Raw genomic sequence first — 16098 nt, forward strand, 5'->3', positions numbered from 1 at the left:
ACCCATTTTCATAAAGATCCCATGAAAACTGTGACCTCTAGAAATGTCACAAGGAAAAGTTTTCGCACGCACGGACGGACAACGGACGCTGCGCGATAACAAAAGCTCACCTTGTCACTTCGTGACAGGTGAGCTAAAAATACAGCCTCTATCGCAAACACAAGGTTTTTCTTTCATTTGACCTAGTGACCTAGTTTTTGATCCCAGATGACCCTTTTTCAAACTCGGCCTAGATTTGATCAAGGTTATCATTCTGACCAAAATCCATTAAGATTAATTGAAAAATACAGCCTCTATTGCATACACAAGGTTTTTCTTTGATTTGATCTAGTGACCTAGTTTTTGACCCCAGATGACCCATTTTCGAACTCGGCCTAGATTACATCAAGGTAATCATTCTGACCAAATATCATGAAGATCATTGAAAAATACAGCCTCTATCGCATACACAAGCCAAATGTTGACAGACGACAGACAGACAGACGACAGACGCCGGACATCGAGCGATCAGAAAAACTCAGGTGAGCTAAAAAGGATGAATGAAACTTATCTATTAATGTCATCAAACAAATTTATATAAATATGTACGCTACTATTGTTTTTGTTGTTTTTTTTTGATAAATTTGTTACTGTAATTCCTACCAATGTTTACTATGTTGTATTATATTTTACATTTCACAAGTCCAGATCAAAGAATATTTAAACACTTCAAGTAACAAAATGTGATCAAGTTCAATCAAATAATATAAGCATTGATGATTTAATAGCACTTGTTTAGAATTCAACTGTTACATAATGAGTTTAAGAGTAACACAATTCACTTATGTATCTTCCATTTTTCTTCAATCAACTAAATTCTAGCATTAAATTATGAATACTTCCTCTGACCTTATGTACATTAGTTTGTGTTCAGACCGTATGTTTTGTTTAAAGGAGGTAACTCCTGAGGCTATTCAAATTTTGTATAATTATGACCCTTGTCTTCTCAAAACAGATAATCAGAGCCAGGACTGATGAAGTCAGATTTTTACAGAATTATTTTTTCTAAAAAAAAAAGAAGATTATCTAGTCGGTAGCCAGACTATATGTACATGTGTAGCTGATCAACAGGGATAAAATACTTTACTAATATCTTTTATCAGGGTCAGTCAGCTGATTCACCTGGCTGGAACAAACTGACTGTTTGACCTCACTTAGACTTACAAAGTCTGTTGAGATCAAATAATCTGTAATAATATTAGTTTCTTCATACTGACACTGGTATTTTCTCAGAAAAACATTTTCTCTCTAGGCTCATCTCAACAGATAGAGACAGAGGCAAGAGATATTGTAAATTTTTTCAGAAAGTGGTATCAGAGAGGATTGATTTTATGGCCAGTGCTTTACATTTTATGACTCTAACGACTGATGCCAGTCTAGACCTCACTCACATTCATGTATTTTTAGGAAGCTCCTCCTACAATTTGGGTGTAGGGCCTACACCAGACTGGCCTTTAAATTATGCTATCGGCGTGTGTTCGTGTATTCAACACTCATTTTGACACCATGCAAATTGTCAACAGTCCGGGTAGCGTTAATCAGCGAGTGTGGATATCAAAGAAAATCGGGCGACTTGCATTTCACTTTGAGGTTAGATTTGAGCGAAGTTTTAAGTTCCAAAGCGCCTATTTCGCTCAAGTGGTCCACTTTAATTATCAATTAAAATAGAAATGCTTTAATTAAATTACAATTATAAATACTTGTTTTTTACAGAAGTAATTATTTTAAAGAAAATAATTATTTGTTTGAACTATTTGGCAATATATTCACAAATAGAATCATGATCTTACTTAATGTCATTTCTCATTTCTAAACATTTTTCATGTATAAATTTAATTCTTAATGTTTTACTGCTTTGGGATCTGGTACTTTTAGCATTTAGTTTTTCAAGTAAATTTTTGAAATTCTGACTTCACACCCGTTAACCGGTTCCGAGCAAAACAGTTCGTGGCGGACAAAACAGTTCACCGATATTTTTACCGGTATCTGCATTGGGGTAAGTATTCTCCATCCAAGAATCGGTTGGTGCAAAATATATTAAAGTTTTTTATTTCAGTAAAAAGTAGCATGAATGAAGTACATGCCATGTGCTTCCCGTTTAAAAGTAACTTATATTTAGTAAGTTATGACGAGTTATAAGTGTAATTTTGTTGAAAAAATGTGAAAACGAAAGTTTATCACGATATATTTAATTCACTTTTCAATTTAGGTCTATTATATTAACGTCAACCTTTAAAATAATGTTTGCCCTGAATATTGTCCAATTTTTAAGCGACAAAATGCAATATTCAACGAGTTATAGACATTCAAACATGACATGGTCGAAAAAAAGTGTGGCGGCATTGCACAGCTCAAAATTATCTGTGTGGCGAGCAAAAGCAGTCCTGTGTCTTTTCTTATTTTACTTAATAAATGGTCTAAATAGTGATATAAAGCTTGTTAATCTGATTGTTTCATATACTTCATTTCTTAAATCTTCCATAAGTTCTGCCGGTACATGTTATTTTTCAATCTCTTGAACACGTGCATATATATTGTACGTTAATGCAAACTCCTTATAGAATCGGGCTTTTATGTCAGTCAGTGTTAGAGCAGGCTCGAACCCCCAGCAATCTATATCTTCCATTGTTTTGCCTTTACCCCTTGCAACTTTCTTTCCGTCTATGCCAATTTTGAAAGGTTTTCCCCTACATAGTTTGCAAACATTTTTATAGTGTCTACAAAAACACCTGGTAGTATTGGTTCCAATGCGTCCTTGGCTGTGATTGGTTTAGATGGCACTGCAAAGTTGAGTTTTGCGTAGAATAATCACCGAGAACTTGTTGCCCACTTGACCTGTATTTCGGGGACAGGCCATGAAACGCAAAAATATCTTATGGAACAGCTTGAAACCAACTTTCCAAAAATTTAACTTTGTATCGTGCATGTGGGATGAAGAGGATTATGAAAACCATTCTACAACATCAAGGAACAACAAATAGTATATGTTTCCCGTCAGGAACTGTTTACTAGCGACTAGAGATAGCCAGTTTTTATATAATTCTAACTGACCATGTTCCTTAAATGTTTCTATTACCTCCGGTGTATTGTCATTAATATCACTGACAGTTAAATTAATATCAGGTGGGTCTGTTTCTTCTGAAAAACAGGGAGAGGATTCTAATTTAAATGTTGAAGTGTTTCCAAATTCCTTGTTTTCGATAACGTTTAGTGAAAGACTGTCTTCTGCTACTTCAGATAAAAAGAATTTTCAGTGTTGTTTTCTTCAAGTAGAGATATGTGTAACTGATTGCTTTCATCAACGGATAAGATATGTGACACAGTTTTAATACATTCAAATATTTTTTTTCGATATCCTGTTTTTCATGTACGACAGCCAAGCTCAAGTTGTTTGTACTTTAACGTGTCAAACTTATGGCTATTACAGAGGTGTTGAATTAACTGGCTGTAAACGTCAGTTGTTGCATTGCAGTAGTAGCACAGGTACATATGCATTGTGATCCTGATAGAAATATCGCAAATGATATAATAAAGTAAGTGGAACGTTCCTAAATGGGAAGGCATCACATCAAACTACCGTACCACTGCAAACATAATTTAAAAATGTAGGAAGACGTGTTGATGATATATTACATTGTTAGGCGGTTGTATGATTAATGCTTTGATTTCCATCTGTTTGTTAATAAAAAATAGTGTAAATTGCAGTGTTGTCTCATTAAAAGCGTTACTTATTAAGACATACGAGCTTGATATCACTATTTACATCATTTATTAAAGTAAAATAAAAAATACACAGGACTGCTCTTGCTCGCCACACAAATAATTCTGAACTGTGCAATGCCGCCACACTTTTTTCCGACCATGTCATGTTCGAATGTCTATAACTCGTTGAATATTGCGTTTTGTCGCTTAAAATTTGGACAATATTCAGGGCAAACATTATTTTACAGGTTGATGTTAATATAATAGACCTAAATTGAAAAGTGAATTAAATATACCGTGATGAACTTTCATTATCACATTTTTTCAACAAAATGACACATATAACTCGTCATAACTTACTAAATATAGGTTACTTTTAAATGGGAAGCACATGGCATGTACTTCGTTCATGCTCCTTTTTACTAAAATAAAAATCTTTGATCTATTTTGAACCAACCGATTCTTGGATGGAGAATACTTACCCCAATGCAGATACCGGCAAAAATATCGGTGAACTGTTTTGTCCGCCACGAACTGTTTTGCTCGGAACCGGTTAACGGGTGTGGACTTTCAACCACAGAAAGTGATATTAAATCCCCTGCAATGAGCACTGTATGTGCTTCATTCATCTGAATCTGCCGCGGATCATTCAAGGAGTACTTGCTACATGTACTTCCAGTCAAATATTCAGAAACTGAAGTGTGACCAACAAGATTAGTGTGAAATTTATACCCCTAGGTGATAACAGCTACTGCACAATGACCTGTAGTTTTGCCAATATTTAATGCCATACAGGGCTCCAGATAATATTTTTGGCCTATGAGTATTTACTCAGCACATTTTTTGTGAATGCATGAGTAAAATGGTAAAATCTGAAATTGACTAGGAGTAATTTTACTCCTGAAAATTTATGAATGTGAAAAAAAACACAACAGAAATCAGTTTTATAACATATTTATTGGGTACTAACACCCATGAATTTGTTTGCAGTTCAGTTTCAATTCAATATTAAAGTTTTTGCTTCTTTTTATCTCCCTTAGCTTGCGTTGGCTTCACACTGACTACTGAATCCAATATCAATATACCTATGTTTTTGGAATCGTTTGTGTTGGTTGAACAAGAGGACCATGATGGTCCTGAATCGCTCACCTGTCCCCACATGATCCAGTTTTGAACTGAGTATGACGTCGTTTTTTCTATTATTTGACATAGTGACCTAGTTTTTCAGCTCATGTGACCCAGTTTTGAACTTGACCTAGATATCATCAAGATAAAAATTCTGACCAATTTTCATGAAGATCCATTGAAAAATATTGCCTCTTGAGAGGTCATAAGGTTTTTCTATTATTTGACCTAATGACCTAGGTTTTGAAGGCATGTGACCCGGTTTTGAACTTGACCTAGATATCATCAAGGTGAACATTCTCACCAATTTTCATGAAGATCTCTAAATTTGGCCTCTAGAGAGGTCAAAAGGTTTTTCTATTTTTAGACCTACTGACCTAGTTTTTGACCGCAGCTGACCCAGTTTCGAACTTGGCCTAGATATCATCAAGATTAACATTCAGATCAACTTTCATACAGATTCCATGAAAAATATGGCCTCTAGAGAGGTCACAAGGTTTATTTATTATCTGACCTACTGACCTAGTTTTTGACGGCACGTGACCCAGTTTCGAATCTGACCTAGATATCATCAAGTGAACATTCTGACCAATTTTCATGAAGATCCATTCAAAAGTATGGCCTCTAGAGAGGTCACAAGGTTTTTCTATTTTTAGACCTACTGACCTAGTTTTTGACCGCAGGTGACCCAGTTTCGAACTTGACCTAGATATCATCAATGTGAACATTCAGACCAACTTTCATAAAGATCCCGTCTTCTTCTTCTTGGCGTTCACATCCAGATCCCATGAAAAATTTGGCCTCTAGAAAGGTCACTAGGTTTTTTCTTATTATTTGACCTATTGACCTAGTTTTTGACCGCAAGTGACCCAGTTTCGAACTTGGCCTAGATATCATCAAGATGAACATTCTGACCAATTTTCATGAAAATCCTTTCAAAGGTATGGCCTCTAGAGAGGTCACAAGGTTTTTCTATTTTTAGATCTACTGACCTAGTTTTGGACCGCACGTGACCCAGTTTCGAACTTGACCTAGATATCATCAAGATGAACATTCTGACCAACTTTCATAAAGATCCCATGAAAATTGTGACATCTATAGTGGTCACAAGCCAAAGTTTACAGACAGACGTCGCACGATCACAAAAGCTCACCTTGTCACTTTTATATATTTGTGACAGTTGAGCTAAAAATGCATAGAGTGTTTGTTCACTTTTACATTTTTAAAAAGACGTTTTTGTTGTTTACTCCGCACTGGAAGATGATATTTTAAATTGACACTGCCTTAAAATACACTACAGTACGATGTCAATACTATTTCCCAACTATTTGATTTATGCATGCATTTAGTGTATAATATGGTTTAACCTAGGTTTATTGAGTACCATTCAATGTGTGTGTATGTTCAATGTGGTAGAATTAATGCCTATGTGCTCTGTTACATAAAGCATCCAGACTATTCAGATTTTGTTTATGCTAGTAAAAAGTCATTGCGTGCGTTTCTGTAATATCATATGTGTTTTTATACGCTTAAAAATGATCAGACATGCGTATATGCATTACTTCAAAGCGTAATTTACGCTAATAAGCATCTTATCTGGAGCCCTGGCCATATGTTTGTGACAGTTTGCTACATGTAACTGAAGAGTAACTGAATTTAATAGGCAATGATTTTGCATTTGTTTGGATTTTAATTAATTAATTATGCCCCCCTTCGAAGAAGGAGGGGTATATTGTTTTGCAGATGTCGGTCGGTAGGTCTGTCGGTCGGTCGGAATGTAGACCAATCTGTTTCCGGATACTAACTCAAGAACACTTGGGCCTAGGATCATGAAAGTTGATAGGGAGGTTGGTCATCACCAGCAGATGACCCCTACTGATTTTGAGGTCTGTATGTCAAAGGTCAAGGTCACAGTGACCCTGAACAGTAAAACGGTTTCCGGATGATAACTCAAGAACACTTGGGCCTAGGATCATGAAAGTTGATAGGGAGGTTGGTCATGACCAGCAGATGACCCCTATTGATTTTGAGATCAGTATGTTAAAGGTCAAGGTCACAGTGACCCTGAACAGTAAAACGGTTTCCGGATGATAACTCAAGAACACTTAGGCCTAGGGTCATGAAAGTTGATAGGGAGGTTGGTCATGACCAGCAGATGACCCCTATTGATTTTGAGGTCAGTATGTCAAAGGTCAAGGTCACAGTGACCAGGAACAGTAAAATGGTTTCCCGGCAATAACTCTTGAACGCTTGGGCCTAGTGTCAGGAAAATTGATAGTTAGGTTGGCCATGACCAGCAGATGACCCCTATTGATTTTGAGGTCATTAGGTCAAAGGTCAAGGTCACATTGGCCAGGAACAGTTAAAACAGTTTCTGATCTTCTTGTCCAAAACCATAGGGCCTAGGGCTTTGATATTTGGTATGTAGCAAAATCTACTGGTCCTCTACCAAGATTGTTCAGATTATTTCCCTGGGGTCAAATATGGCCCCACCCCCGACAGTGAGCATACAATTTCTGTTCCTTGTGCAATTACTGAATGCATCAAGGGAGCATTTCGTGTTCGACGAGCTCTTGTTACAATTAAAACTAGAAAATACTTTTGTAAAAAAGCGCATGTCTCCCCCAATGCAAAGTCCTATAGGCAAGAAGTCAATAGGGGTCAGAAGCAAAAGTCAAAGAGACACTGATGGTTGGCTGCAATAGGGATCATCTACTTGGCATCCAATCATCCCTCTAAATTTCAACACTCTTGGCCTAGTGGTTCTCAAGTCACTGTTCAGGCTTCTGTGACCTTGACCTTTGATCAAGTGACCTCAAAATAAATAGGGATCATCTACTCTGCATGTCCAATCATCCTATTAAGTTTCAACATTGTAGGTCAAGTGGTTCTCAAGTTATTTCCAAAAAATGATTTTATATGAATAGGCCACTGTGACCTTGACCTTTAATAGACTGATCCCAAAATCAATAGGGGTCATCTACTCTGCATGTTCAATCATCCTATGAAGTTTCAACATTCTGGGTCAAGTGGTTATCAAGTTATTAATCAGAACTGGTTATCAATGTTCAGGCCCCTGTGACCTTGAACTTTAACGGAGTGACCCCAAAAACAATAGGGGTCATTTACTTTGCATGAACAATCATCCTATGAAGTTTCAACATTCTGGGTCGAGAGGTTCTCAAGTTATTGATTGGAAATGGTTTTCAATGTTCTGGCCCCTGTGGCCTTGACCTTTAACAGAATGACCCTAAAATCGTAAGGGGTCATCTACTCTGCATGACCAATCATCCTATGAAGTTTCATCATTCTGTGTCAAGTGGTTCTCAAGTTACTGACCGGAAATGCTTTTCAATGTTCAGGCCCCTGTGACCTTGACCTTTCACAGAGTGACCCCAAAATTGTTAGGGGTCATCTACTCTGCATGACCAATCATCCTATGAAGTTTCAACATTCTGGGTCAAGTGGTTCTCAAGTTACTGACAGGAAATGGTTTTCAATGTTCAGGCCCCTGTGACCTTGACCTTTAATGGAGTGACCCCACAATCGATAAGGGTCATCTACTTTGCATGTACAATCATCCTATGAGTTTCAACATTCTGGGTCAAGTGGTTCTCTACGTGTAGTTATTGATCGGAAATGCTTTTCCATGTTCAGGCCCCTGTGACCTTGACCTTTGAGGGAGTGACCCCAATATCATTAGGGGTCATCTACTCTTTATGACCAATCATCCTATGAAGTTTCAACATTCTGGGTCAAGTGGTTCTCCAGTTATTGATCGGAAATGGTTTTCAATGGTCGGGCCCCTGTGACCTTGACCTTTGACAGAGTGACCCCAAAAACAATAGGGTCGTCTACTCCAGCAGCCCTACGACCCTATGAAGTTTGAAGGTTCTAGGTCAAATGGTTCTCCAGTTATTGCTCGGAAATGAAGTGTGACGAACGGACGGACAGGGCAAAAACAATATGTCTCCTGGGGGAGACATAATAATTGATTTTTGTTTCAATTATTAATTATTTTCAATTAATTAAAAATACTATAATTAATTATAATTAATTAAATTATAAAGGTCTGCAGCACACTTGACTATTCAAAGAATTGATGGAAGAATGGGGTAATATATTACCAGAGATTTTCAAACAAAAAAAAAGAAAAATAGATAAGACAAACAATGTACCTGTATTTCACTATATGGCAGTGTGTGACTATTATGGTAAGCAAGTGATCAAAGTTTCAAAGCCATATGACAAACAGATGAGGCAAAATATGGCATTAAAAATTTAACTGAAGTCCAAAAAAGGGCCATAATTCAGCCAAGATAGTTGTCAGAATTTCAGAATTATGTACTCTTGCCTACAGATGAAGATCATGATAATAAGCAAGTGTTCAACGTTTCAAAGCCATATGTCGAATAGTTTTGACAAAATGTTGACTTACACGAAAACTGAACCAATTTCCAAGTCCAAAAAAGGTCATAATTAAGCAAAAATAGTTGACTGAGTTATGTACTCTTGCCTACAGGTGGTAATCATGATGACAAACAAGTGTTCAAAATTTCAAAGCCACATGTCAAATAGTTTTGACGAAACGTGGACTTGTACGAAAATTGTACCAATTTCCAAGTCCAAAAAGGGCCAAAATTCAGCCAAAATAGTTGACAGAGTTATGCACTCTTGCCTACAGATAAAGATTGTTATAATACAAGTGATAAAAGTTTCAAAGCCATATGTCAAACAGCTTATACAAAATATGAACAGGTACGAAAAACTTAAAACCAAGATTTGTAAGTTAAATGGGGCCATAATTCAGCCAAAATCCTTGATGGTGTTATGTACTCTTTCCTAACACTGGACAAGGTGATGGTCCACAAGTGTTGAAAGTTTCAAAGCTGTATCTCGAAAGGTTTTGACAGCAGTTGGAACTACTGGCAGAGAGAGACTGAAGGCTATCCAGAGACTGAGCCAAGCTGCAGAACGTCTGTCTAGCTGGTTGTGGCTGAGACAGAAGGAGAAGAGCTAGAAGCAATCAACCAACGCACAGTGACTGATCACCACTGTGGGCTCACCCACCACGAGAGTGTCCATGGATTTGAGGGCCAAAATACCTGATGACGGCAGACTCTAAGCAGGTGGAGGAGCAGTCTACAGTCCATAACAGGTACTAGGACTGTATCTCTACACAATGTCATGTCAAAATGTGGACTGGTATGAAAAACTTAACCGACCAAGGTGTGAAGTCTATGCTGATGCCATGGTAAGTAGGATAGCTCTACTTATTCTTCAAAGAGCTAAAAAAAACTGCTATAAAACACACAACAAAACCCAGGCTTTAGAAACATACTACAGACACTGTGACAAAAGTAACTTACACATTTTTGACACCTGTATCAGCAACTGTGTTAAACAACTTTTTCTTTTAATGCATGCAGACACTAGCGGGATGAAAAGAACATTTTTATTCTATGTTATGTTACTGCTGTTGACATGTCTATTTAATTCAGGGCCAGTGCAACATTACATACTATGGGTTTTCGTGATTTAACTGTTAGTGCACTTAGCACTGGGAGCTTGATTTCCTTTTTCTGAGCCAATTATAGAATATTAAATGTACTTTTCATAATTACATGGTTTTCTTGGTTTGGACTCTGATTAAGCAAGACTGAAAAATATACTTTAGATTACAATTTATTCACATTAGCTTCACAATAATAATACAATAGATTCACTAATATTTTATTTGCTTTAAATTAGTAGACTTAAACAAAGATAGGAAATTATATAAAAACTGTTATTTCCTCTTTTTTTTTGGCTTGCATGTTGTGGCACTAAAATTTTACCATTTCTCCCTAAAATCTCTTCCCTCTCAACTTCTCCTTTAACTTATTGTCTGGAAATAGTTTAACTGTTCTGGGTCACTGTGACCTTGACCTCTGGTCTCAAAATCAATAGGGGTCATCTGCTGGTCATGACCAACCTCCCTATTAATTTTCATGATCCTAGGCACAAGTGTTCTTGAGTTATCGTCTGGAAACCGTTTAACTGTTCTGGGCCACTGTGACCTTGACCTCTGACTTACTGACCTCAAAATCAATAGGGATTATCTGCTGATCATGATCAACTTCCCTATCAACTTTCACGATCCTAGGCCAAAGCAATCAAAAGTTATCGTCAAGAAACAGTTTAACTGTTCCGGGTCAGTGTGACCTTGACCTTTGAACTCTGACCTCAAAATCTATAGGGGTCATCTGCTGGTCATGATAAACCTACCTATCATCTTTCCGGATCCTAGGCCCAAGTGTTCTTGAGTTATCATCCGGAAATCATTTAACCGTTCCGGGTCACTGTGACATTGACCTTTTACTTACTGACCTCAAAATCAATAGGGGTCATTTGCTGTTCATAACTAATGTCCCTATATACTTTCATGATCCAAGGCCCAAGCATTCTTGAGTTATCATCCAGAAACCATTTAACTGTTCCGGGTCACTGTGACCTTGACCTTTGACCTACTGATCTCAAAATCAATAGGGGTCACTTTCTGGTCATGACCAACTTCCCTATCAATTTTCATGATCCTAGACCCAAGCGTTCTTGAATTATCATCAGGAAACCGTTTACCTGTTCCGTAGTCAAAATAATTCGATGTTCAAATTGTTTTATATTTGTGACTGGCAATCTAAACGCCAAAACTTTGAAGGACCAAAATAATGGAGGATGAATCACAGTACACAGTCATGTAAAGTTATTGGTTTTATCCCTTGCGCATATTGACACGATAAACGTTAATCGTGTACAGTACATACATAGGTTTAAATCACCAGAAAATTCGTAATTTTGGATATTATTTGATAATTTTTACATAAATCAATCTTTTGATACATGTAAATTTTATTTTAATTTATGGCCAATGCGTGAAATAATCGGCATTTAAACCTACAGCATGTAAAGCATCATCAGCGATTAAAATTTCATCAGCAATTACTTCAACTATTTTGTTCTTTCGAGTGTTTGACACGGGTGGGGATATTGCCCATATGAAAAAACAAGAGCTCGTAGAACACGAAATGCCCCCCTTGATGCATTCAGTAACTGCACAAGAAACAAAAATTATTTGCTCACTGTAAACAAAAGTTTCTACTGTTCTACTTCAATGTGACCTTGACCTTTGACCTATTGACCTAAAAATCAACAGGGGTCATCTGCTGGTCATGATCAACCTCCCTATTAAGTTTCGTGATCCTAGGCCAAAGCTTTCTCAAGTTATTGTCCGGAAAGGGTTTAACTGTTCCGGGTTAATGTGACCTTGCCCTTTGGCCTACTGACCTCAAAATCAAGAGGAGTCATCTACCGGTCATGACCAATCTCCCTATCAAGTTTCGTGATCCTTTGGCCCAAGAATTCTCAAGTAATTGTCTGGAAACAGTTTAACTGTTCCGGGTCACTGTACTCTTGACCTTTGACCTACTGACCTCAAGATCAAAAGGGGTCATCTGCTGGTCATGATTAACCTCTCTATCAACTTTCATGATCCTTGGCCCAAGCATTCTTGAGTTATTGTCCGGAAACCGTTCAACTGTTCCTGGCAATGTGACCTTGAACTTTGACTTAATGACCTCAAAATCAATAGGGGTCATCTGCTCATCATGAACAACCTCCCCATCAATTTTCCTGATCCTAGGCCCAAGCGTTCTTGAAATATCGTCTGGAAACTGTTTTACTGTTCCTGGTCACTGTGACCTTGACCTTTGACCTACTGATCTCAAAATCAATAGGGGTCATCTGCTAGTGATGACTTACCTCCCTATCCTAAGCACAAGCATTCTTGAGTTATCATCCAGAAACCGTTTAAGTGTTCCAGGTCACTGTGACCTTGACCTTTGACATACTGATTTTAAAATCAATAGGGGTGACCAACCTCCCTATCAACTTTCATGATCCTAGGCCCAAACGTTCTTGAGTTATCATCCGGAAACGGATTGGTCTACATACCGACCGACAGACATACCGACATTTGCAAAACAATATACCCCTCCTTCTTTGAAGGGGGGTGGCATAATTATCTCAATATTTCCTAGGATCGCGTCAAATTAGTTGGACTACCTGTTCCAGGTCACTGTGACCTTGACCTTTGATCTACTGATCTCAAAATCAATACAGGACTGAGGTCATCAGCTGGTTATGACCAACATCCCTATAGATCAACTTTCATGATACTAGGCCCAAGCATTCTTGAATTATCATCCGGAAATGGATTGGTCTACATACCGATACTGTCGGTCGGCGACAGACCGTGTGACAGACCGACCTACTGACATCTGCAAAACAATATACCCCTCCTTCTTCGAAGATGGACATAATTATAAATTGTACACATTTTGTGAGGCCTAAAATCATAAAACAAAACAATTTATAACCCGAGGACAGGTTTCAAAACACTAAGAAAATGAGCATCAAAAGCTGAATGCCTATGGGTCGTACTGAAACGTGGGTCCGGGTTATCAATGTTTTTTAGCCAGGGATCGAATTTAACGGTCGCTAACTCGCGAAATTCGAGTAAGAATCAAAAAATGCGAGTAGGAAATAATGGCACTCGAATATTTTTGCGACCGCGTCCGAAAATCAACGCATTCGCTCAAACTGTCCTTTGTGCTTTTTAAAAGTACTTTAGGGTAATTTTACCGATAACCACGTGACCGATTGTAGACGCTTGTCGTTTTATACAAATGTAATTATCGGATATTTAAGTAAGCGTCTATACGATATTTGTTTACGATTTGCTCCCGTGGTTCGCAACATGGATAGAAAATGAATAAAATAACTAGTTTCTTCAGGAGAAAAAGGCCCGCGGAGGCTGACAATGACAGTGAAAGCAAGGCGAAGCAAGGGGAGTGGCCCCAAAGAACCTAAAGCAACATCGGCCGTTTCGACGACGAGTACTTTGGTTCGTACCGCTCAAACCACAAAGTCCCGGTCTGACCCCACGGCATCTGTCAAAACTGTAAAAAAAATGGGAATCCGAGCTAAATATAAAACTTTTGTATGAAACAAAAGAAAATGATGACAATATAAGTAAAAACGTTACACTGGTACCTTGTGGCTTTATTGTTAGAAATTTTCATGTAATAGACAGTGGATAAGTTTGTATGAATAAACAAAAACATTAAAGGTTTTTATAGTTTACTTTTAAGTCAGTCAGTAAACACAACAGCAGAGCTGTACATAAAACAACAAAAAATATCACTTTAGGTTATAAACTTTAGTGAGCAAACAATCTCTAAATAATTGCTAGTGGAACTAACCATTTTGCTAGTGGAAAAAAATGGCACTAGCAAAAAATTGCTAGTGGAAAAAAAAGTTAAATTCGATCCCTGATTAGCAATACAGTGCTTTAGGGTATAGCGGATAGCTAACTAATTTTTCCTCCATTCCAATTCAAAGAAATGAAAATAGTAGGATTTTTTCAGTATATCAGACAGAAAACATCTATTCTTCTTAAAACATTCAGCCTTTTTATAGAAATTCATGTGTGTTTTCTCTCCAAGCCAGTGTTTACATATGAGCTGATTTAGGGTGTACAGGATAGTTTTGGTCATTTTTTCTGTTATTAGTTTAAAATCCACATCTTAACAAACTTTCCAAGATTTCTTTACTATAAATCAGAATAATAATGTATTCTCCTTTCAAAAACATTCAGCTTTTTAAATTTCGATTCAATACTTTTCATTCACCGGTGTTTTTTACATATACACTGATTTAGTCTATAGGGGATAGCTTTATTTTACATTTGATGACATATGAAAAATAACACAACAAGCAAATATTTAAAATGTATGTCAGAATGTCTGTGTGCATGCCAGTAAAAGAATGATATGAAAATTCATACAATAATTCAAGTCTAAATACAAAATTTATCAATCTATCCTCTATACCCTAAGGCACTGTAACAGTTTTAAGTTAGGTAGATCTACTTACATTCCGATTAAGTTGAAATTAATCACTAACCATCACCTACCCCGTTCATAAATCTCCACTTTCTAAGCGTTTTTTAACTCAGAAGAAAATATACAGAATGGATCCAATTGACGTAGAGGATTTGTACATTTTTCAACAAAAATCCGTGACACAGACAAGTCGTATCCAAGATCACAAAATGGCGGCCGCAGCCCAGCAGTCATTGACGCTGCAAGTTATACACGGTATTAACTCGCTACATTGTGATATATGTCATGCATGTCAGATGCCCTTATTGGCTCTGAATTTAATATGAAATTAGGCACTGCCTATCTGACGGGAAAACCTAGTCATACGGATTCTTTCTTTTTTTCTGCATAAATTGTTCTTTCTGATATTTTCAGTTTGGCATTCAGTGTTGACAGTAAGCCTGAATGTTTTTCTCTTGTTATGAAAATTAACAAAGGGAAATGTTTTAAAAATGTTTGTTTAAATGAACGTAGATCTAATCATTTCTTCAAATGTGTCAAGACTAGACAGACAATGGAAAGGTTCATATAGATACCATTTGCTGCTATTTTCGCGTTACATCTGGTTTCGCGGGATTTGATTTTGCGAGAACAACAATGTGCAGCACTCTCTACAGTAAATAAATTTGACCTACTTTGGAAGCTTATTACGTTTCACACCCTATTTTTGTAAACGTAGGTCAATTATTTTCAAATGCCCTCGTGGATCATTTGACTCGGTTAAGTCGGTAATGAATTGTGTGTTGTCCAACTATTTGACGGAATTACCCTTCCAATGTGTTAATTTTACATTGCAGTAATTGTTAATGTCTTACTCACGAAATTCATTCTGAAAATTTAGGGGTCCTATACATTTTACACTTTGGCAGGAAGCCAGGCCCTTCCCCAGAAAATTTTTAAGGCGCTGGGGTAAAGTTTGCATGGCGGGATAAGGGGTGGGTGCGGGAGGGGTTTCCCCTCCCGTGTTCGATTTTTTTAAAAAAAAATCGAACCAAAATGGTGCTTTTTTAAGTATACCATAATTAAGCAAAAAAACACAACAACATGTATTTCATTACTTCTACATTTTTACATAATCATATAACCATCATTATATCATATACACTACACAGATGTCCACTTCTTTTATATGTATTTTCGAACAACACATATGTCCTTCCACTTCTTTTGTACTAACACTAACAACACATAGGCATTTTGTTTTCATATACCGGTGTCTGTCTTTGGCTCTGTGCCATTCCTTTAGTCTTTA

The 16098-nt window shown here is 37.2% G+C and overlaps 2 protein-coding genes across 5 annotated transcripts in view; one reads left to right on the forward strand and one right to left on the reverse strand.

Moving 5' to 3' along the window:
* LOC123559600 (leishmanolysin-like peptidase) overlaps positions 1 to 14962 on the reverse strand; it is a 104437-nt gene extending 89475 nt beyond the window's left edge. The window contains exon 1 of one of the 3 annotated variants that reach the window (XM_045351565.2): positions 14839 to 14962. The gene's annotated coding sequence lies outside the window, so the exon portion shown is untranslated. The remainder of the gene's footprint in view (positions 1 to 14838) is intronic. The other 2 variants (XM_045351563.2, XM_045351569.2) reach the window with 2 other exon arrangements.
* Positions 14931 to 16098, forward strand: part of LOC123559602 (BAG family molecular chaperone regulator 1-like) — a 71538-nt gene continuing 70370 nt past the window's right edge. For both annotated transcript variants that reach the window (XM_045351571.2, XM_045351572.2), the window contains exon 1: positions 14931 to 15062. In XM_045351571.2, the coding sequence (XP_045207506.2) occupies positions 14936 to 15062 (127 nt within the window). In that variant the 5' untranslated portion in view covers positions 14931 to 14935. The remainder of the gene's footprint in view (positions 15063 to 16098) is intronic.

Source organism: Mercenaria mercenaria, chromosome 10 (genome assembly GCF_021730395.1).
Source record: "Mercenaria mercenaria strain notata chromosome 10, MADL_Memer_1, whole genome shotgun sequence".
NCBI classification, from domain to species: Eukaryota; Metazoa; Mollusca; class Bivalvia; order Venerida; family Veneridae; genus Mercenaria; species Mercenaria mercenaria.